Source organism: Tripterygium wilfordii, chromosome 7 (genome assembly GCF_013401445.1).
Source record: "Tripterygium wilfordii isolate XIE 37 chromosome 7, ASM1340144v1, whole genome shotgun sequence".
NCBI classification, from domain to species: domain Eukaryota; kingdom Viridiplantae; phylum Streptophyta; class Magnoliopsida; order Celastrales; family Celastraceae; genus Tripterygium; species Tripterygium wilfordii.
In genome coordinates, this window is record NC_052238.1 from 11,679,739 (window position 1) to 11,703,049 (window position 23,311).

The 23,311-nt window shown below is 36.4% G+C and overlaps 1 protein-coding gene across 1 annotated transcript; it reads left to right on the plus strand.

Annotated features, from left to right (window-relative positions):
* Positions 1-358: 358 nt before the first annotated feature.
* LOC120002590 (acid phosphatase 1-like) lies at positions 359-1,013 on the plus strand. Its single transcript, XM_038851352.1, has 2 exons — positions 359-510; positions 660-1,013. Exons 1-2 carry the CDS (start codon positions 359-361, stop codon positions 835-837), a joined length of 330 nt encoding a protein of 109 aa, XP_038707280.1. The 3' UTR covers positions 838-1,013.
* Positions 1,014-23,311: the final 22,298 nt, after the last annotated feature.

Genomic DNA, 23,311 nt, shown 5'->3' on the forward strand with positions numbered 1-23,311 from the left:
GTTTAGTTTGGGCATTACATTCTTACTTACTGAAGAGCAACTCTAATATCATATGTAGGGGCTCCCTAAATCATTTTCTGCAACAGAACATGGGCTCAATGATAAACAAAACAATAAGCTACCAACCAATCTAGAATTCATACAATGCTAATAATCTGCAAAAGTTAGCAACATGTTTTTTCATGGTTTCACTTCCATTATTTAGAATCTTATTCTATTTCTTTTAAGGTTTTTCACCAAATCTTTCTGCTCACACCGGCAAACTTGTTACCAAGTTGACCAAGAAGGAATCAAATACTAAAGAATAAGACTATAATTGTATACAGGAAACCACAAGAACAAAAAACTGAGGTATAGTATGTGGGTTTCAATTCCTCAAAACAATATCTCCACATATTATGTGGGTTTCACTCTATTTGTGCTAACAGGGCGCAGTGAATATCAAGGAAATGCTCCCAGTAAAAATCTTATTTTTTCTGGCTATTCTGACTGGGAGAAACTTATCTTGAGGTATAGTATATGATGCAAAATATGGGGATTACCTCCTTAATATGGTTTCATGTGTACTATAGTGCTTTTATCTCTGTCAATTTCATGTATTAAAGGTTGAATTGTAGTTTGGACATTAACAACTAGTCTTTTTTGTGCGAATGATACAGGGGACCTTTAGACCAAGGCGTACCAGCAACTGTCTACAAATCTCAAAAGAGAAAGCAGCTAGTTGATGATGGTAATAGGATTCGCGGGAACTCAGGAGATCAATGGAGTGATTTGTTGGGCTTTGCAATAGCAAAACGGTCCTTCAAACTCCAAAATCCAATGTATTACATTGCTTAGGAAGAAAATTGAGCATCAACCAATAACTCCTAAATCCAATGTACCACATTTCTTAGATAGAAAATGAGCTGGTGTTTAATGTTCATTATAAGAGAAAACACAATAGATCACATGACAGAGCATATACTCCTTATCCTAGCATTAATGATTCCATTGGCTAATCAAAGATTTATTAATGAAAGTGTTTCCCATAAAAACAATATACTAATTAGACACTCTCCCTGTCTAGCCTGCATTTTCTGGGCATTTCTGGTTCTAGGCATGTCCTTTTATTCTTTTAGGTTAAAAGTAAAATATGATAAATGCAGGATCTACTGAATCAATGAAGCACTAAATTATGAAGCTATAAATCATGATTAATAGTATTAATTAATGGGACATATAGACATAATACAAAAAAACACAGTTGAGTTTCTCTCCCTTTCCTTTCAGGGGTTCTCATTATTCCCTAACAACTCTCCTAATGTCCCACAAACAAGAGACTGAACAAGAGGGATTCTAAGGCAACTTAATCCATCAATCCTTCCATGGAAACAACCCTCAATTTCCACACCCTTTATCAAACATTTGACAAGTTGATAAGAAAGGAGGAAGAAGAAGAAGACATAACTGCACACCAAATACCAATAGCACCCCTGGATCCACCTCCTATAGATTACCGTCTAATGCCGAAAATCCACCTAGAGAATTGAGAATATGAATGAATCAAAGTCTGTATCTAACATAAAACACCACAATCCAAGTGCTCCAACCACAATGTGTGGTGAATCTGCACAGTACGTCTCAAACAAAATTCAAGTCGCCAACAATCCCAACCAACTCGTTTGAAAATTTGATAGTAAGCAATGGAATTGCATAGTAATCATATCAGATAAAATTTTCATCCAAGACCCCTTGACCACATTTTTAAGTAATAAGCAAATAGATCATAATCCTTCAACATCAACTCAACGTAAAAAGGAGAAACTATCAACTGCAGTAATCACTAACGAAAGGGGCAAGGTAACACAGTTCATCATCAATGATTAAATGACCAACTCAATGCCACATAATTGCACTATTTTGTAAAGAAAATCTCCACCCAACTCATATAAGTATCATCACGTATATACTAAAGGGGCTAGAATAACTTATCAAATGCATAAAGGTTAAAGAGAAATCTAAAAGTTACAGTAATCGAAAAGCAAGACCCTAAGTTGCAGTAACCAAAAACAGTTGGAAGGATGAGTACTTGCAAACAATCCCAGGAAGAATGTCAATCAACCAAAGAACACCGTGATCATGACCCCAAGCACCGAACCTAAGACCGGGAGGAAAGGCACCGCCGATCGAAACGAGATTCGAAGCAGGAGAAGTCTCACGAAAAATCCTCCAGAAGCGCGGTTCGAGAAAGCTCTCGAGATGGAGAGTACAAGCACGACAAATAGTATGAGCCGAGGGATGAGAGAGAGAATAAGAGTAGAGATAAGAAGCACGATCGTGAAACTAGGAGGGAGCAGTCTGATGAGCCTCGCGATCACAAATTATCTTGTAGATCAGAGTGGTCTCGGAAGATAGGGAGGGAGCAGAGGATCGCAAGAGCGACGCCCAAAGAGAAATACGAAAGACAGAGAAAATACGAAGACGGAAGACTCCATGTTTTTGTGTTTTCCATTTTAGAAAACTTATATTTATTGTTTTCTATTTTCTAATGATTTTCATTTTCTGTGTTTTCTAAATCCTTCAACCAAACGTGTTTTTCATAGCGTTTTCTATTTTCCAGAAATTGAAAAGAGAAAACAATTGGAAAACATGTATACCAAACACACTCTTAGTGTTCTTAGAAGTCTAACTTTCTAGTTTATCTTTCGTATAATGTTTCATCAGGTAAAGATGCCAATAGACCAACTTATGGTTGAAATTGCACAAAACCTCAAAAGTTTGTGTATGGACAGAATTGAGGATTCCCAAAGCATCAAAGTGGACCGTTGTACTGTAGTTAGTTTTCTTACAAGTCTAACTTGCTAGTTTAGCTTTCGTACAACGTTATGTTAGGTAAAGATGCCAATAGACCAAGTTATGTTTGAAATTGTACAAAAACTTGAAAAGCTCGTCTATGGAGAGAGTTGAGCTATTCCAAAGCGTCAAAATGGACCGTTAAACTCTATTAAGTGTTCTTAGAGGTCTAACTTGCTAGTTTAGCTTTCGTACAACGTTTATTTCGGTAAAGATGCCAATAGACCAAGTTATGCTTCAAAATGCACAAAACTTGAAAGGCACGTCTATGGATTGAATTGAGCATCCCCAAAGCATCAAAGTGGACCGTTGTACTCCATTTAGTGTTCTTAGAAGTCTAGCCTGCCATTTTAGCTTTCGTACAATGTTTCATTTGGTAAAGATACCAATAGACCAAGTTATGTTTGAAATTGAACAAAACATGAAAAACTTGTGTATACGCAGAATTGAGCATTTTTAAAGCATCAAAGTGGAGCGTTGTACTTTATTTAGTGTTCTTCGAAGTTTAAATTGCTGGTTTAGCTTTCGTACAACGTTTCGTTCGCAAAAGATGCCAATAGACCAAGTTATGTTTGAAAATGCATCAAACGTGAAAAGTTCATCCATGGACAGAATTGAGCATTCACAAACCATCAAAGTGGACTGTTGTACTCTATTTATTGTTCTAAGAAGTATAACTTGCTAGTTTAGCTTTCGTACACCGTTTCGATAGGTTAAGAAGCCAATAGACCAAGTTATGTTTGAAAATGCACAAAAAACATGAAAAGCTCGTCTGTGGAGAGAGTTGAGCAATTCCAATGCATCAAAGTAGACTATTAAACTCTATTTAGAGTTCTTAGAAGTCTTACTTGCTAAATTAGCTTTCGTACGACGTTTTCATTCGGTAAAGATGCCAATAGACCAACTTAAGTTTGAAAACGCACAAAACATGAAAAGTTCATCTATGGACAGAAATGAGCATTCCCAAAGTATCAAAGTGGACCGTTGTACCCTATTTAGTGTTCTTAGAAGTCTAACTTGCTAGTTTAGCTTTCTTACAACGTTTCTTTCGGTAAAGATGCCAATAGACCAAGTTATGTTTGAAATTGTACAAAAACTTGAAAAGCTCGTCTATGGAGAGAGTTGAGCTATTCCAAAGCGTCAAAGTGGACCGTTGTACTATATTTATTGTTCTTAGAAGTCTAACTTGCTATTTTAGCTTTCGTACAACGTTTCGTTAGGCAAAGAGGCCAATAGACCAAGTTATGCTTCAAAATGCACAAAACTTGAAATGTTTGTCTATGGACAGAATTGAGCATTCCCAAAGCATCAAAGTGGACCGTTGTACTCTAGTTAGTGTTCTTACAAGTCTAACTTGTTAGTTTAGCTTTCGTACAACATTTCATTAGGTAATGATGCCAATAGACCAAGTAATGTTTAAAAATGCACAAAACATGAAAAGCTCATCCACGGACAGAATTGAGCGTTCGCAAGGAATCAAAGTGGATCATTAAGCTTTATTTAGTGTTCCTAGAAGTCTAACATGCTAGTTTAGCTTTCGTACAATGTTTCATTCAGTAAAGGTGCCAATACACCAGGTTATGTTTGAAATTGCAAAAAGGTGAAAAACTGACATATGGACAGAATTGAGCATTTCCAAAGCATCAAAGTGCACCGTTGTACTGTATTTAGTGTTCTTAGAAGTCTAACTTGCTAGTTTAGCATTCGTACAACGTTTCGTTAGGTAAAGACGCCAATAGACCAACTTATGTTTGAAATTGCATAAAACTTGAAAAGTTTGTCTCTGGACAGAATTGAGCATTCGCAAAGCATCAAAGTGGACCGTTGTACTCTAGTTAGTGTTCTTACAAGTCTAACTCGCTAGTTTAGCTCTCGTAGAACGTTTCGTTAGGTAAAGATGCCAGTAGACCACGTTATGTTTGGAAATGCACAAAACTTGAAAAGCTCATCTATGGACAGAATTGAGCATTCTCAAAGCATCTAAGTGGACCATTGTACTCTATTTAGTGTTCTTACAAGTCTAACAAGCTATTTTAGCTTTCGTACAATGTTTCGTTAGGTAAAGATTCCAATAGACCAAGTTATGTTTGAAAAAGAATAAAACTTGAAAAGCTAGTATATGGACAGAATTGAGCATTCACAAAGCATCAAAGTGGACCATTAAGCTCTATTTAGTGTTCTTAGAAGTCTAACTTGCTAGTTTAGCTTTCGTACAACGTTTGTTTCGGTAAAGGTGCCAATAGACCAAGTTATGTTTAAAATTGCACAAAACATGAAAAATTGACATAAGGACAGAATTGGGCATTTCTAAAGCATCGAAGTGGACCGTTGCACTATATTTAGTGTTCTTAGAAGTCTAACTCGCTAGTTTAGCTTTTGTACAACGTTTCGTTAGGTAAAGATGCCAATAGACCAACTTATGTTTGAAATTACACAAAACTTGAAAAGTTTGTGTACGGACAGAATTGAGCATTCCCAAAGCATCAAAGTGGACCGTTGGACTGTAGTTAGTGTTCTTACAAGTCTAACTTGCTAGTTTAGCTTTTGCACAATGTTTCGTTAGGTAAAGATGCCAATAGACCAAGTTATATTTGAAATTGTACAAAAACTTGAAAAGCTCATCTATGGAGAGAGTTGAGCTATTCCAAAGCATCAAAGTGGACTGTTAAACTCTATTTAGTGTTCTTAAAAGTCTAACTTGCTAGTTTAGCTATCATACAACGTTTCGTTCGGTAAAGATGCCAATAGACCAAGTTATGTTTGGAAATGTACAAAACTTGAAAAACTCATCTATGGATTGAATTGACAATTCCCAAAGCATCAAAGTGGACTGTTGTACTCTATTTAGTATTCTTAGAAGTATAGCTTTCTAGTTTAGCTTTCGTACAATGTTTCGTTAGGTTAAGATGCCAATAGACCAACTTATCTTCGAAATTGCTCAAATCTTGAAAAGTTTCTCTATGGATAGAATTCAGCATTCCCAAAGCACCAAAGTGGACCGTTGTACTCTAGTTAGTGTTCTTACAAGTCTAAGTTGCTAGTTTAGCTTTTGTACGACGTTTTCGTTCGGTAAAGATGCCAATAGACCAACTTATGTTTGAAGATGCACAAAATGTAAAAAGTTCATCCATGGATAGAATTGAGCGTTCCCAATGTATCAAAGTGGACCGTTGTACTATATTTATTGTTCTTAGAAGTCTAACTTGCTAGTTTAGCTTTTGTACAACGTTTCGTTAGGCAAAGAGGCCAATAGACCAACTTATGTTTGAAATTGCACAAATCTGGAAACGTTTGTCTATGGACAGAATTGAGCATTCCCATAGCATCAAAGTGGACCGTTGTACTCTAGTTAGTGTTCTTACAAGTCTAACTCGTTAGTTTAGCTTTCGTACAACGTTTCGTTAGGTAAAGATGCCAATAGACCAAGTTATGTTTGAAATTACACAAAACTTGAAAAGTTTGTGTATGGACAGAATTGAGCATTCCCAAAGCATCAAAGTGGACCGTTGGACTGTAGTTAGTGTTCTTACAAGTCTAACTCGTTAGTTTAGCTTTTGTACAACGTTTCGTTAGGCAAAGAGGCCAATAGACCAACTTATGTTTGAAATTGCACAAATCTGGAAACGTTTGTCTATGGACAGAATTGAGCATTCCCATAGCATCAAAGTGGACCGTTGTACTCTAGTTAGTGTTCTTACAAGTCTAACTCGTTAGTTTAGCTTTCGTACAACGTTTCGTTAGGTAAAGATGCCAATAGACCAAGTTATGTTTGAAATTACACAAAACTTGAAAAGTTTGTGTATGGACAGAATTGAGCATTCCCAAAGCATCAAAGTGGACCGTTGGACTGTAGTTAGTGTTCTTACAAGTCTAACTCGTTAGTTTAGCTTTCGTACAACGTTTCGTTAGCTCAAGATGCCAATAGACCAACTTATGTTTGGAATTACACAAAACTTGAAAAGTTTGTGTATGGACAGAATTGAGCATTCCCAAAGCATCAAAGTGGACCGTTGGACTGTAGTTAGTGTTCTTACAAGTCTAACTCGTTAGTTTAGCTTTCGTACAACGTTTCGTTAGGTAAAGATGCCAATAGACCAACTTATGTTTGGAATTACACAAAACTTGAAAAGTTTGTGTATGGACAGAATTCAGCATTCCCAAAGCACCAAAGTGGACCGTTGTACTCTAGTTAGTGTTCTTACAAGTCTAAGTTGCTAGTTTAGCTTTCGTACGACGTTTTCGTTCGGTAAAGATGCCAATAGACCAACTTATGTTTGAAGATGCACAAAACGTAAAAAGTTCATCCATGGACAGAATTGAGCATTCCCAAAGTATCAAAGTGGACCGTTGTACTATATTTATTGTTCTTAGAAGTCTAACTTGCTAGTTTAGCTTTCGTACAACGTTTCGTTAGGCAAAGAGGCCAATAGATCAACTTATGTTTGAAATTGCACAAATCTGGAATAGTTTGTCTATGGATAGAATTGAGCATTCCCAAAGCATCAAAGTGAACCGTTGTACTCTAGTTAGTGTTCTTACAAGTCTAACTTGCTAGCTTAGCTTTCGTACAACGTTTCATTAGGTAAAGATGCTAATAGACCAAGTTATGTTTGAAAGTGCACAAAACTTGAAAAGCTCGTCTATGGACCGAATTGAGCATTCGCAAAGCATCAAAGTGGACCGTAATGCTCTATTTAGTGTTGTTAGAAGTCTAACTTGCTAGTTTAGCTTTCGTACAATGTTTCGTTCGGTAAAGGTGCCAATAGACCAAGTTGTGTCTGAAATTGCAAAAAACGTGAAAAACATACATATGGACAGAATTGAGCATTTCTAAAGCATCAAAGTGGACTGTTGTGCTATATTTAGTGTTCTTAGAAATCTAACTTGCTAGTTTAGCTTTCGTACAACGTTTCGTTATGTAAAGATGGCAACAGAGCAAGTTATGTTTGAAAATGCATCAAACGTGAAAAGTTCTTCTGTGGACAGAATTGAACATTCGTAAACCATCAAAGTGGACTGTTGTACTCTATATAGTGTTCCTAGAAGTCTAACTTGCTAGTTTAGCTTTCGTACACCGTTTCGTTAGGTAAAGATGCAAATAGACCAAGTTATGTTTGAAATTGCACAAAACTTGAAAAGCTCGTCTATGGATTGAATTGAGCATTCCCAAAGCATAAAAGTGGACCGTTGTACTCCCTTTAGTGTTCTTGGAAGTCTAGCTTGCTAGAGATGCCAATAGAAGAAGTGATGTTTGAAATCGCACAAAACATGAAAAACTTGTGTATGGACAGAATTGAGCAATCTTAAAAGCATTAAAGTGGACCGTTGTACTTTATTTAGTGTTCTTAGAAGTCTAAATTGCTGGTTTAGCTTCCGTACAACGTCTCGTTCGCTAAAGATGCCAATAGACCATGTTATGTTTGAAAATGCATCAAACGTGAAAAGTTCGTCTATGGAAAGAATTGAGCATTCACAAACCATCAAAGTGGACTGTTGTACTCTATTTAGTGTTCTTAGAAGTCTAACTTGCTAGTTTAGCTTCCGTACACCGTTTCGTTAGGTTAAGATGCCAATAGACCAACGTATCTTTGAAATTGCACAAATCTTGAAAAGTTTGTCTATGGACAGAATTCAGCATTCCCAAATCACCAAAGTGGACCGTTGTACTCTAGTTAGTGTTCTTACAAGTCTAAGTTGCTACTTTAGCTTTGGTACGACGTTTTCGTTTGGTAAAGATGCCAATAGACCAACTTATGTTTGAAGATGCACAAAAAGTAAAAAGTTCATCCATGGACAGAATTGAGCATTCCCAAAGTATCAAAGTGGACCGTTGTACTCCATTTAGTGTTCTTAGAAGTGTAACTTGCTAGTTTAGCTTTCGTACAATGTTTCGTTCGGTAAAGGTGCCAATAGACCAAGTTGTGTCTGAAATTGCAAAAAACGTGAAAAACATACATATGGACAGAATTGAGCATTTCTAAAGCATCAAAGTGGACTGTTGTGCTATATTTAGTGTTCTTAGAAATCTAACTTGCTAGTTTAGCTTTCGTACAACGTTTCGTTATGTAAAGATGGCAACAGAGCAAGTTATGTTTGAAAATGCATCAAACGTGAAAAGTTCTTCTGTGGACAGAATTGAACATTCGTAAACCATCAAAGTGGACTGTTGTACTCTATATAGTGTTCCTAGAAGTCTAACTTGCTAGTTTAGCTTTCGTACACCGTTTCGTTAGGTAAAGATGCAAATAGACCAAGTTATGTTTGAAATTGCACAAAACTTGAAAAGCTCGTCTATGGATTGAATTGAGCATTCCCAAAGCATAAAAGTGGACCGTTGTACTCCCTTTAGTGTTCTTGGAAGTCTAGCTTGCTAGAGATGCCAATAGAAGAAGTGATGTTCGAAATCGCACAAAACATGAAAAACTTGTGTATGGACAGAATTGAGCAATCTTAAAAGCATTAAAGTGGACCGTTGTACTTTATTTAGTGTTCTTAGAAGTCTAAATTGCTGGTTTAGCTTCCGTACAACGTCTCGTTCGCTAAAGATGCCAATAGACCATGTTATGTTTGAAAATGCATCAAACGTGAAAAGTTCGTCTATGGAAAGAATTGAGCATTCACAAACCATCAAAGTGGACTGTTGTACTCTATTTAGTGTTCTTAGAAGTCTAACTTGCTAGTTTAGCTTCCGTACACCGTTTCGTTAGGTTAAGATGCCAATAGACCAACGTATCTTTGAAATTGCACAAATCTTGAAAAGTTTGTCTATGGACAGAATTCAGCATTCCCAAATCACCAAAGTGGACCGTTGTACTCTAGTTAGTGTTCTTACAAGTCTAAGTTGCTACTTTAGCTTTGGTACGACGTTTTCGTTTGGTAAAGATGCCAATAGACCAACTTATGTTTGAAGATGCACAAAAAGTAAAAAGTTCATCCATGGACAGAATTGAGCATTCCCAAAGTATCAAAGTGGATCGTTGTACTCCATTTAGTGTTCTTAGAAGTGTAACTTGCTAGTTTAGCTTTGGTACAACGTTTCGTTCGACAAAGATGCCAATAAACCAAGTTAGTTTGAAAATCCACAAAACTTGAAAAGCTCGTCTATTGACAGAATTGAGCATTCCAAAAGCATCAAAGTGGACCGTTGTACTCTAGTTAGTGTTCTTACAAGTCTAACTTGTTAGTTTTGCTTTCCTACGAAATTTCGTTAGGTAATGATGCCAATAGACCAAGTTATGTTTGAAAATGCATAAAACATGAAAAGCTCATCCATGGACAGAATTGACCGTTCGCAAAGAATCAAAGTGGATCATTAAGCTTTATTTAGTGTTCTTAGAAGTCCAACTTGCTAGTTTAGCTTTCGTACAATGTTTCATTCGGTAAAGGTGCCGATAGACCAGGTTATGTTTGAAATTGCAAAAAAGTGAAAAACTGACATATGGACAGAATTGAGCATTTCCAAAGCATCAAAGTGCACCGTTGTACTGTATTTAGTGTTCTTAGAAGTCTAACTTGCTAGTTTAGCATTCGTACAACGTTTCGTTAGGTAAAGATGCCAATAGACCAACTTATGTTTGAAATTGCATAAAACTTGAAAAGTTTGTCTCTGGACGGAATTGAGCATTCTCAAAACATCAAAGTGGACCGTTGTACTCTAGTTAGTGTTCTTACAAGTCTAACTCGCTAGTTTATCTTTCGTAGAACGTTTCGTTAGGTAAAGATGTCAGTAGACCAAGTTATGTTTGGAAATGCACAAAACTTGAAAAGCTCGTCTATGGACAGAATTGAGCATTCCCAAAGCATCTAAGTGGACCATTGTACTCTAGTTAGTGTTCTTACAAGTCTAACATGCTATTTTAGCTTTCGAACAATGTTTGGTTAGGTAAAGATGCCAATAGACCAAGTTATGTTTGAAAAAGAATAAAACTTGAAAAGCTCGTCTATGGACAGAATTGAGCATTCACAAAGCATCAAAGTGGACCATTAAGCTCTATTTAGTGTTCTTAGAAGTCTGACTTGCTAGTTTAGCTTTCGTACAACGTTTCTTTCGGTAGAGGTGCCAATAGACCAAGTTATGTTTAAAATTCCACAAAACATGAAAAATTGACATAAGGACAGAATTGGGCATTTCTAAAGCATCGAAGTGGACCGTTGCACTATATTTAGTGTTCTTAGAAGTCTAACTCGCTAGTTTAGCTTTCGTACAACGTTTCATTCGGTAAAGATGCCAATAGACCAACTTATGTTTGAAATTACACAAAACTTGAAAGTTTGTGTATGGACAGAATTGAGCATTCCTAAAGCATCAAAGTGGACCGTTGTACTCTATTTAGTGTTCTTGGAAGTCGAGCTTGATAGTTTAGCTTTCGTACAACGTTTCATTTGGTAAAGATGCCAATAGGCGAAGTTATGTTTAAAATAGTAAAAAACGTGAAAAACTTGTCTATGGACACATGTGAGCATTTTTAAAGCATCAAAGTGGACCGTTGTACTCTATTTAGAGTTCTTAGTAGTTCAAATTGTTGGTTTAGCTTTCGTACAACGTTTCGTTCGCTAAAGATGCCAATAGACCACGTTATGTTTGAAAATGCATAAAACGTGAAAAGTTCGTCTATGGACAAAATTGAGCATTCCCAAAGCATCAAAGTGGACCGTTGTACTCTAGTTAGTGTTCTTACAAGCTTGACTTGCTAGTTTAGATTTCGTATAACGTTTCGTTAGGTAAGGATGCCAATAGACCAAGTTATGTTTGAAAATGCACAAAATTTGAAAAGCTCATCTATGGACAGAATTGAGCATTCGTAAAGCATCAAAGTGGACCGTTAAGCTCTATTTAGTGTTCTTAGAAGTCTAACTTGCTATTTTAGCTTTCGTACAACGTTTCATTTGGTAAAGGTAACAATAGGCCAACTTATGTTTGAAATTGTACAAAACGTCAAAAACTGACATATGGGCAGAATTGTGCATTTCTAAAGCATCAAAGTGGACCGTTGTACTCTATTGAGTGTTCTTAGAAGACTAACTTGCTAGTTTAGCTTTCGCATGACGTTTTCGTTCGGTAAAGATGCCAATAGACCAACTTATGTTTGAAAATGCACAAAACGTAAAAAGTTCGTCTATCGACATAATTGAGCTTTTCCAAAGCATCAAAGTGCACCGTTGTACTATATTTAGTGTTCTTACAAGTCTAACTTGCTAGTTTAGCATTCGTACAACGTTTCGTTAGGTAAAGATGCCAATAGAACAACTTATGTTTGAAATTGCATAAAACTTGAAAAGTTTGTCTATGGACAGAATTGAGCGTTCCCAAAGCATCAAAGTGGACCGTTGTACCATAGTTAGTGTTCTTAAAAGTCTAACTCACTAGTTTAGCTTTCGTAGAACGTTTCGTTAGGTAAAAATGCCAATAGACCAAGTTATGTTTGAAAAAGAACAAAACTTGAAAAGCTCGTCTATAGACAAAATTGAGCATTCACAAAGCATCAATGTGTAGCGTTGTACTATATTTAGTGTTCTTAGAAGTCTAAATTTTTGGTTTAGCTTTCGTACAACGTTTCGTTCGCTAAAGATGCCAATAGACCAAGTTACGTTTGAAAATGCATAAAACGTGAAAAGTTCATCTGTGGACAGAATTGAGCATTCGCAAACCATCAAAGTGGACTGTTGTACTCTATTTAGTGTTCTTAGAAGTCGAACTTGCTAATTTAGCTTTCGGACACCAATTCGTTAGGTAAAGATGGTAATACACCAAGTTATGTTTGAAAATGCACAAAAACTTGAAAAGCTCGCCTATGGATAGAGTTGAGCAATTCCAATGCATTAAAGTGGACCGTTGAACTCTATTTAGTGTTCTTAGAAGTCTAACTTGCTATTTTAGCTTTCGTACAACGTTTCATTTGGTAAAGGTGCCAATAGGCCAACTTATGTTTGAAATTGTACAAAACGTCAAAAACTGACATATGGGCAGAATTGTGCATTTCAAAAGCATCAAAGTGGACCGTTGTACTCTATTGAGTGTTCTTAGAAGACTAAATTGATGGTTTAGCTTTCGTACAATGTTTCCTTCGCTAAGACGCCAATAGATGAAGTTCTGTTTGGAAATGCATAAAACGTGAAAAGTTCGTCTATGGACAGAATTGAGCATTCGCAAACCATCAAAGTGGACTGTTGTACTCTATTTAGCGTTCTTAGAAGTCTAACTTGCTAGTTTGGCTTTCGTACACCGTTTCGTTAGGTTAAGATGCCAATAGACCAACTTATGTTTGAAATTGCACAACTCTTGAAAAGTTTGTCTATGGACAGAATTCAGCATTCCCAAAGCATCAAAGTGGACCGTTGTACTCTAGTTAGTGTTCTTACAAGTCTAACTTGCTAGTTTAGCTTTCGCATGACGTTTTCGTTCGGTAAAGATGCCAATAGACCAACTTATGTTTGAAAATGCACAAAACGTAAAAAGTTCGTCTATCGACAGAATTGAGCATTTCCAAAGCATCAAAGTGCACCGTTGTACTATATTTAGTGTTCTTAGAAGTCTAACTTGCTAGTTTAGCATTCGTACAACGTTTCGTTAGGTAAAGATGCCAATAGAACAACTTATGTTTGAAATTGCATAAAACTTGAAAAGTTTGTCTATGGACAGAATTGAGCGTTCCCAAAGCATCAAAGTGGACCGTTGTACCATAGTTAGTGTTCTTAAAAGTCTAACTCACTAGTTTAGCTTTCGTAGAACGTTTCTTTAGGTAAAAATGCCAATAGACCAAGTTATGTTTGAAAAAGAACAAAACTTGAAAAGCTCGTCTATAGACAAAATTGAGCATTCACAAAGCATCAATGTGTAGCGTTGTACTATATTTAGTGTTCTTAGAAGTCTAAATTTTTGGTTTAGCTTTCGTACAACGTTTCGTTCGCTAAAGATGCCAATAGACCAAGTTACGTTTGAAAATGCATAAAACGTGAAAAGTTCATCTGTGGACAGAATTGAGCATTCGCAAACCATCAAAGTGGACTGTTGTACTCTATTTAGTGTTCTTAGAAGTCGAACTTGCTAATTTAGCTTTCGGACACCAATTCGTTAGGTAAAGATGGTAATACACCAAGTTATGTTTGAAAATGCACAAAAACTTGAAAAGCTCGCCTATGGATAGAGTTGAGCAATTCCAATGCATTAAAGTGGACCGTTGAACTCTATTTAGTGTTCTTAGAAATCTAACTTGCTAGTTTAGTTTTCGTACAACGTTTCGTTCGGTAAAGATGCCAATTGACTAAGTTAGGTATAAAAATGTACAAAACTTGAAAGGCTCATCGATGGACATAATTGAGTATTTCCAAAGTATGAAAGTGGACCTTTGTACTCTATTCAGTGTTCTTTGAAGTCTAACTTGCAAGTTTAGCTTTCGTACAATGTTTCATTTGGTAAAGATGCCAATAGACCAAGTTAATTTGAAATTGCACAAAACGAGAAAAACTTGTCTATGGACAAAATTGTGCATTTCTAAAACATCAAATTGGACCGTTGTATTGTTTTTAGTGTTCTTAGAAGTCTAAATTGCTGGCGTAGCTTTCGTACAACATTTCATTCTCTAAAGATGCCAATAGACCAAGTGATGTTTGAAAATGCATCAAACGTGAAAAGTTCATCTATGGACAGAATTGAGCATTCACAAACCATCAAAGTAGACTGTTGTACTCTATTTAGTGTTCTTAGATGTCTAACTTGCTAGCTTAGCTCTCGTACATCGTTTCGTTAGGTAAAGATGCCAAGAAACCAAGTTATGTTTGAAATTGCACAAAAACTTGAAAAGCCCGTCTACGGAGAGAGTTGAGAAATTCCAATGCATCAAAGTGGATCGTTAAACTCTCTTTAGTGTTCTTAGAAGTCTTACTTGCTAGATTAGCTTTCGTACAACGTTTTCGTTCGGTAAAGATGCCAAAAGACCAACTTATGTTTGAAAACGCACAAAACATGAAAAAGTTCATCCATGGACAGAATTGAGCATTTCAAAACTATCAAAGTGGACCGTTGTGCTATATTTAGTGTTGTTAGAAGTCTAACTTGCTAGTTTAGCTTTCGTACAACATTTCGCTAGGTAAAGATGCCAATAGACCTACTTATGTTTGAAATTGCACAAACTTTGAAAAGTTTGTCTATGGACAAAATTGAGCATTCCCAAAGCATCAAAGTGGACCGTTGTACTCTAGTTAGTGTTTTTACAAGTCGAACTTGATAGTTTTGCTTTTGTACAACTTTTCGTTAGGTAAAGATGCCAAGAGACCAAGTTATGTTTGAAAATGCACAAAACTTGAAAAGCTCGTCTATGGACAGAATGGAGCATTCGCAAAGCATCAAAATGGACCGTTAAGCTCTATTTAGTGTTTTTAGAAGTCTAACTTGCTAGTTTAGCTTTCGCACAACGTTTCATTCAGTAAGGGTGCCAATAGACCAAGTTATGTTTGAAATTGAACAAAACGTGAAAAACTGACATAAGGACGGAATTGAGCATTTCTAAAGCATCAAAGTGGACCGTCGTACTATATTTAGTGTTCTTAGAAGTCTAACTTATTAGTTGAGCTTTCGTACAACGTTTCATTAGGCAAAGATGCCAATAGACCAACTTACGATTGAAATTGCACAAAACGTTAAAAACTTGTCTATGGACATAATTCAGCATTTCTAAAACATCAAAGTGGACCATTGTACTGCATTTAGTGTTCTTAGAATTCTAAATGGCTCGTTTAGCTTTCGTACAACGTTTCATTTGCTAAAGATGCCAATAGACCAAGTTATGCTTGAAAATGCATCAAACGTGAAAAGTTCATCTATGGACCGAATTGAGCATTCGTAAACCATCAAAGCGGACTGTTGTACTCTATTTAGTGTTCTTAGAAGTCTAACTTGCCAGTTTAGCTCTCGTACACCGTTTCGTTATGTAAAGATGCCAAGAGACCAAGTTTTGCTTGAAATTGCACAAAACTTGAAAAACTCGTCTATGGAGAGAGTTGAGCAATTCCAATGTATCAAAGTGGATCATTAAACTCTATTCAGTGTTCTTAGAAGTCTTACTTGCTAGATTAGCTTTTGTACGACGTTTTCGTTTGGTAAAGATGCCACTAGACCAACTTATGTTTGAAAACGCATAAAACGTGAAAAGTTCATCTATGGACAGAATTGAGCATTCCCAAAGTATCAAAGTGGACCGTTGTACTCTATTCAGTGTTCTTAGAATTCTAACTTGCTATTTTAGCTTTCGTGCAACGTTTCGTCGGGTAAAGATTCCAATAGACCAACTTATGTTTGCAAATGCACAAACTTTGAAAAGCTTGTCTATGGACAGAATTGAGCATTCACAAAGCATCAAAGTGGACCGTTGTACTCTAGTTAGTTTTCTTACAAGTCGAACTTGATAGTTTTTCTTTTGTACAACGATTCGTTAGGTAAAGATACCAATATACCAAGTTATATTTGAAAATGCACAAAACTTGAAAAGCTAGTCCATGGACAGAATTGAGCCTTCGTAAAGCATCAAAAGTGGACCGTTAAGCTCTATTTAGTGTTCTTAGAAGTTTAACTTGCTAGTTTAGCTTTCGCACAACGTTTCGTTCGGTAAAGGTGCCAATAGACCAAGTTATGTTTGAAATTGCATAAAACCTGAAAAACTAACATAAGGACAGAATTGAGCATTTCTAAATCAAAGTGGACCGTTGTACTATATTTAGTGTTCTTAGAAGTCTAACTTGCTAGTTCAGCTTTCGCACAACGTTCCGTTAGGTAAAGATGCCAATAGACCAACTTATGTTTGAAATTGCACAAAACTTGGAAAGTTTGTCTATGGATAGAATTGAGCATTCCCAAAGCACCAAAATGGACCGTTGTACTCTAGTTAGTGTTCTTACAAGTCTAACGTGCTAGTTTAGATTTCGCACAACGTTTCGTTAGGTAAAGATGCCAATAGACCAAGTTATGTTTGAAATTGTACAAAAACTTGAAAAGCTTATCTATGGAGAGAGTTGAGGTATTCTAAAGCATCAAAGTGGACCGTTAAACTCTATTAATGTTCTTTGAAGTCTAACTTGCTAGTTTAGCTTTCATACAACGTTTCGTTTGGTAAAGATGCCAATAGACCAAGTTTTGTTTGAAAATGCACAAAACTTGAAAAGCTCGTCTATGGATTGAATTGAGCATTCCCAAAGTATCAAAGTGGAACGTTGTCCTCCATTTAGTGTTCCTAGGAGTCTAGCTTGCTAGTTTTGTTTTGGTACAATGTTTCATTTGGTAAAGATGCCAATAGACCAAGTTATGTTTGAAATTCCACAAAACGTGAAAAACTTGTCTATGGACAGAATTGAGCATTTCTAAAGCATCGAAGTGGACCGCTGTACTCTATTTGGCGTTCTTAGAAGTCTAAATTGCTGGTTTAGCATTCGTACAACGTTTCATTCGCTAAAGATGCCAATAGACCAAGTTATGTTTGAAAATGCATAAAACATGAAAATTTCATCTATGGATAGAATTGAGCATTCCCAAAGTATCAAAGTGGACCGTTGTACTCTAGTTAGTGTTCTTACAAGTCTGACTTGCTAGTTTAGCTTTCGTACAACGTTTCGTTAGGTAACGATGCCAATAGACCAAGTTATGTTTGAAAATGTACAAAACTTGAAAAGCTCGTATATGGACAGAATTGAGCATTCCCAAGGCATCAAAGTGCACCGTTAAGCTCTATTTAGTGTTCTTAGAAGTCTAACTTGCTAGTTTAACTTTTGTACAATGTTTCGTTCGGCAAAGGTGCCAATTGACCAAGTTATGTTTGAAATTGCACAAAAGCGTGAAAAACTGACATATGGACAGAATTGAGCATTTTTTAAGTATCAAAGTGGACCGTTGTACTCGATTTAGTGTTCTTAAAATTCTAAATTGATGGTTTAGCTTTCGTACAAAGTTTCATTCGCTAAAGGTGCCAATAGATGAAGTTATGTTTGGAAATGCATAAAACTTGAAAAGTTCGTCTATGGACAGAATTGAGCATTCGGAAACCACCAAAGTGGACTTTTGTACACTATTTAGTGTTCTTAGAAGTACAACTTACTAGTTTTGCTTTTGTACACCGTTTCGTTAGGTAAAGATGGCAATAGACCAAGTTATCTTTGAAAATGCACAAACACTTGAAAAGCTCATCTATGGAGAGAGTTCAGCAATTCCAATGCATCGAAGTGGACCGTTAAACTCTATTTGGTGTTCCTAGAAATCTAACTTGCTAGATTAGTTTTCGTACAACGTTTCGTTTGGTATAGATGCCAATTGACCAAGTTAGGTTTGAAAATGTACAAAATTTGAAAAGCTAATCTATGGACATAATTGAGCATTTTCAAAGTATGAAAGTAGACTGTTGTACTCTATTTAGTGTTCTTAGAAGTCTAACTTTCTAGTCTAGCTTTCGTACAACGTTTCGTTCGGTAAAGATGCCAATAGACCAAGCTATATTTCAAATTGCACAAAACGTGAAAAACTGACATATGGACGAAATTGAGCATTTCTAAAGCATCAAAGTGGACCGTTGTACTATATTTAGTGTTCTTAGAAGTCTAACTTGCTAGTTTAGCTTTTATACAACGTTTCGTTAGGTAAAGATGCCAATAGACAAACTTGTGTTTGAAATTGCACAAAACTTGAAAAGTTCATCTGGGACAGAATTGAGCATTCACAAAGCATCAAAGTGGACCTTTGTTTCCTAGTTAGTGTTCTTACAAGTCTAACCTGCTAGTTTGGCTTTCATACAACGTTTCGTTAGGTACAGATGCCAATAGACCAGGTTATGTTTGAAATTGTACAAAAACTTGAGAAGCTCATCTATGGAGAGAGTTGAGCCATTCCAAAGCATCAAAGTGGACCGTTGAACTCTATTTAGTGTTCTTAGAAGTCTAACTTGCTAGTTTAGCTTTCGTACAACGTTTCGTTTGGTAAAGATGCCAATAGACGAAGTTATGTTTGAAAATGCACAAAACTTAAGAAGCTCGTCCATAGATTGAATTGAACATTCCCAAAGCATCAAAGTGGACCGTTGTACTCTATTTAGTGTTCTTAGAAGTCTAGCTTGCTATTTTAGCTTTCATACAACGTTTCATTTGGTAAAGATGCCAATAGACCAAGTTATGTTTGAAATTGCACAAAACGTGAAAAACTTGTCTTTGGACATAATTAAACATTTCTAAAGCAACAAAGTGGACCGTTGTACTCTATTATTGTTCTTCGAAGTCTAAATTGCTGGTTTAGCTTTCATGCAACGTTTTGATCGCTAAAGGTGCCAATAGACCAAATTATGTTTGAAAATGCATAAAACGTGAAAAGTGATTGGACCTCTATTTTGAGATTCTAATGTCCTTTAATTAGGATGTTCTAGCACTTAGTTAATGTATTTGATTGCATTTTAGCTTAATTTTACACTTACAAATGTTTCCCCTTGGTTTTGTAGGAATCGGACCTTGTTCGGGCAAGTTGGAGCACTTTTTGGGCACTTTTTGCTGTGAGGTGTCGGGACACTTCCCAAGGTGTCCGGACACCTGTCCGGACACCCGTCCGGACACCTATCCGGACCCGTCCGGACACTTTCTTCACAAATTGAGACAGAGGCTCACAAAGTTGGACGCATGAAGTGTCCGGACACCCGTCCGGACACCTACGGCGAATCTGCAATTTTCTGCACCGAAATTTCAAGGGCATTTGGGGTAAATCATGTATGTAACCAATGGGAAACGATTTTATAAGGGTAGTTAGGTATTTTCTATTGTAAAAAAAGAGAAGAAAACCCTAAGATTTGGTTGGCTTCCTATTTATTCATTGACTTCTCCAACAGGAAGCCACCATAGGAGTAGTGTAGATCTAGTTTCTCTCTCTAAGTTTTCTTTGTTGTTTTTGGTGCTTTCTCTTGATTTTGTATAAACTCTGATTTAGATGACAATAGATTGGATGTTTATTGCAACAATCATGAGTGGGTAGTTCTCTTCTCTAGTTTCTAATCCCGAACGGTGGGTGCAAGGTTTCGATTACTCAAGGTATGCTCAAAGAATCGTAGCTTCGATTTCTCTCTTTTAATTTCGTGATAGTTGTGTGATTGGATCTATGGGAATGACATATTTGATTGTATTCTTGGATTGTCAAGTCTAGGGATTGCATCTAATGTGTTCGATTGAGAATTGTTAAACCCATTGCATGATTTCCTTAATTAATTGAGTTTTTCATTGCATAGCTATTAATTATGTGTATTGATGATGGGGTTTAGGGTTAATTTAGGAATGTGCATGGGAGAGTTATGGTTAATTGATCTTTGAGTGTGAAACTAGGGTGTTAGCCAAGCCAAGCCCCAAGGGGGAACATTAATCCATAATATAAGGTGCTTATCCCTTTGCGTTCATCGTAGATTAAGAGACCCGATGGCCTACATGTATGAATTGAAGTCTTATATCCCAATTCTCTTTGCATATACATGATTGATAGTATCACACAATGCATTGTGTATGGTTGTGTGTGTTTGCAATGATACCTTGAGTATGAGAACCGAGTAGCCACCGGGACGGACTAGAGACTAGGTTTTTTTAATTAATTGTTTTAAATCCACTTTGTGCTCACTTTGATTACAAAATCGCTTATGCTACCGAGTCATTCGGCCCATTTCTTTTACTTGCTTTTATTTGATATTCATTGTGTTTATTAGTGTTAGCTAGTCATTTGCATATCATTCACTTCAAATTTGCATTGCTTCCTCGTGGATCGATACCGGACTCACCGGTTTATTACTTGACGATACCCTACACTTGGGGTAAGTACACACACACACGTAGGTGTCGGTCAAAAAGTTCGTCTATGGATAGAATTGAGCATTCACAAACGATCGAAGTGGACTATTCTGCACTATTTAGTGTTCTTAGAAGTCTAACTTGCCAGTATATCTTTCGTACACCATTTCGTTAGGTAAAGATGCCAAAAGACCAAGTTATGTTTGAAATTGCACAAAAACTTGAAAAGCTCGTCTATAGAGAGAGTTGAGCAACTCCAATGCATCAAAGTGGACCGTTAAGCTTTATTTAATGTTCTTAGAAGTCTTACTTGCCAGATTAGCTTTCGTACGATGTTTTCGTTCGATAAAGATGTCAATAGACCAAATTATGTTTGAAAACGCAAAAAACATGAAAAGTTCGTTTATGGACGGAATTGTGCATTCCCAAAGTATCAAATTGGACCGTTGTGCTATATTTAGTGTTCTTAGAAGTCTAACTTGCTAGTTTAGCTTTCGTACAATGTTTCATTAGGTAAAGATGCCAACAGACCAAGTTATGTTTGAAAATGCAGAATGCTTGAAAAGCTCATCTATGGACCGAATTGAACATTCATAAAGCATCAAAGTGGACAGTTCAGCTCTATTTAGTGTTCTTGGAAGTCTAACTTGCTAGTTTAGATTTCCTACAATGTTTCGTTCTGTAAAGGTGCCAATAGACAAAGTTATGCTTAAAATTGCACAAAACGTGAAGAACTGACATATGGACAGAATTGAGGATTTCTAAAGCATCAAACTGGACCGTTGTACTCCATTTAGTGTTCTGTCTAACTTGCTAGTTTAGATTTCCTACAATGTTTCGTTCTGTAAAGGTGCCAATAGACAAAGTTATGCTTAAAATTGCACAAAACGTGAAGAACTAACATATGGACAGAATTGAGAATTTCTAAAGCATCAAACTGGACCGTTGTACTCCATTTAGTGTTCTTAGAAGTCTAGATTGCTGGTTTAGCTTTCGTACAACGTTTCATTCGCTAAAGATGCCAATAGATGAAGTTATGTTTAAAAATGCAAAAAACGTGAAAGGTTCATCCACGGACAGAATTGAGCATTCACAAACCATCAAACTGGACTTTTGTACTCTATTTAGTGTTCTTAGAAGTCAAACTTCCTAATTTAGCTTTCGTACATGGTTTCGTTAGGTAAAATGGCAATAGACCAAGTTATGTTTGAAAATGCATAAAAACTTGAAAGGCTCGTCTATGGAGAGAGTTGAGCAATTCCAATGCTTCAAAGTGGACCGTTAAACTCTATTTAGTGTTCTTATAAATGTAACTTGCTAGTTTAGTTTTCGTACAACGTTTCATTCGATAAAGATGCCAATAGACCAAGTTACGTTTCAAAATGTACAAAACATGAAAAGCTCGTCTATGGACAAAATTGAGCATTTCCAAACTATCAAAGTGGACCGTTGTCTATTTAGTGTTCTTAGATGTCTAACTTGCTAGTTTAGCGTTCGAACAACGTTTCGTTAGGTAAGTATGACAATAGACCAAGTTATGTTTGAAATTGCACAAAACGTGAAAACTTTTCTATGGACAGAATTGAGCATTTCTACAGCATCAAAGTGGACCGTTGTACTCTATTTAGTGTTCTTAGAAGTCTAAATTGCTAGTTTAGCTACAACATTTCGTTCGCTAAAGATGCCAATAGACTAAGTTATGTTTGACAATGTATAAAACGTGAAAAGTTTGTCTATGGACAGAATTGACCATTCGTAAACCATCAAAGTGGACTGTTGTACTCTATTTAGTGTTCTTAGAAGTCTAACTTGCTAGTTTAGCTTTCGTACACCATTTCGTTAGGTACAGATGCCAATAGACCAAGTTATGTTTGAAATTGCACAAAAACTTGAAAAGCTCATCTATGGGGAGAATTGAGCAATTCCAATGCATCAAAGTGGACCGTTAAACTCTATTTAGTGTTCATGGAAATCTAACTTGCTAGTTTAGCTTTCGTACAACGTTTCGTTCGGTAAAATGCCAATAGACCAAGTTAGGTTTGAAAATGAACAAAACTTGAAAAGCTCGTCTATGGGCAGAATTGAGCATTCCCAAAGTATCAAAGTGGACCGTTGTACTCTATTTAGTGTTCTTAGAAGTCTAACTTGCTAGTTTAGCTTTCGCACAACGTTTCGTTAGGTAAAGATGCCAATAGACCAAGTCATGTTTGAAATAGCATAAAACTTGAAAAGTTTGTCTATGGACAGAATTGAGCTTTCCCAAAGCATCAAAGTGGACCATTGTATTCTATTTAGTGTTCTTACAAGTCTAACCTGCTAGCTTAGCTTTCGTACAACATTTCGTTAGGCAAAGATGCCAATAGACCAAGTTATGTTTGAAATTGTGCAAAACTTGAAAGGTTTGTCAATGGACAGAATTGAGCATTCCCAAAGCATCAAAGTGGACCATTGTACTCTACTTAGCGTTCTTACAAGTCTAAGTTGCTAGTTTAGCTTTCGTACAATGTTTCGCTAAGTAAAGATGCCAATAGACCAAGTTATGTTTGAAATTGCACAAAAACTTGAAAAGCTAGTCTATGGAGAGAGTTGAGCTATTCCAAAGCATCAAAGTGGACCGTTGTACTCTATTTAGTGTTCTTAGAAGTGTAACTTGCTAGTTTATCTTTCGTACACCATTTCGTTAGGTAAAGATGCC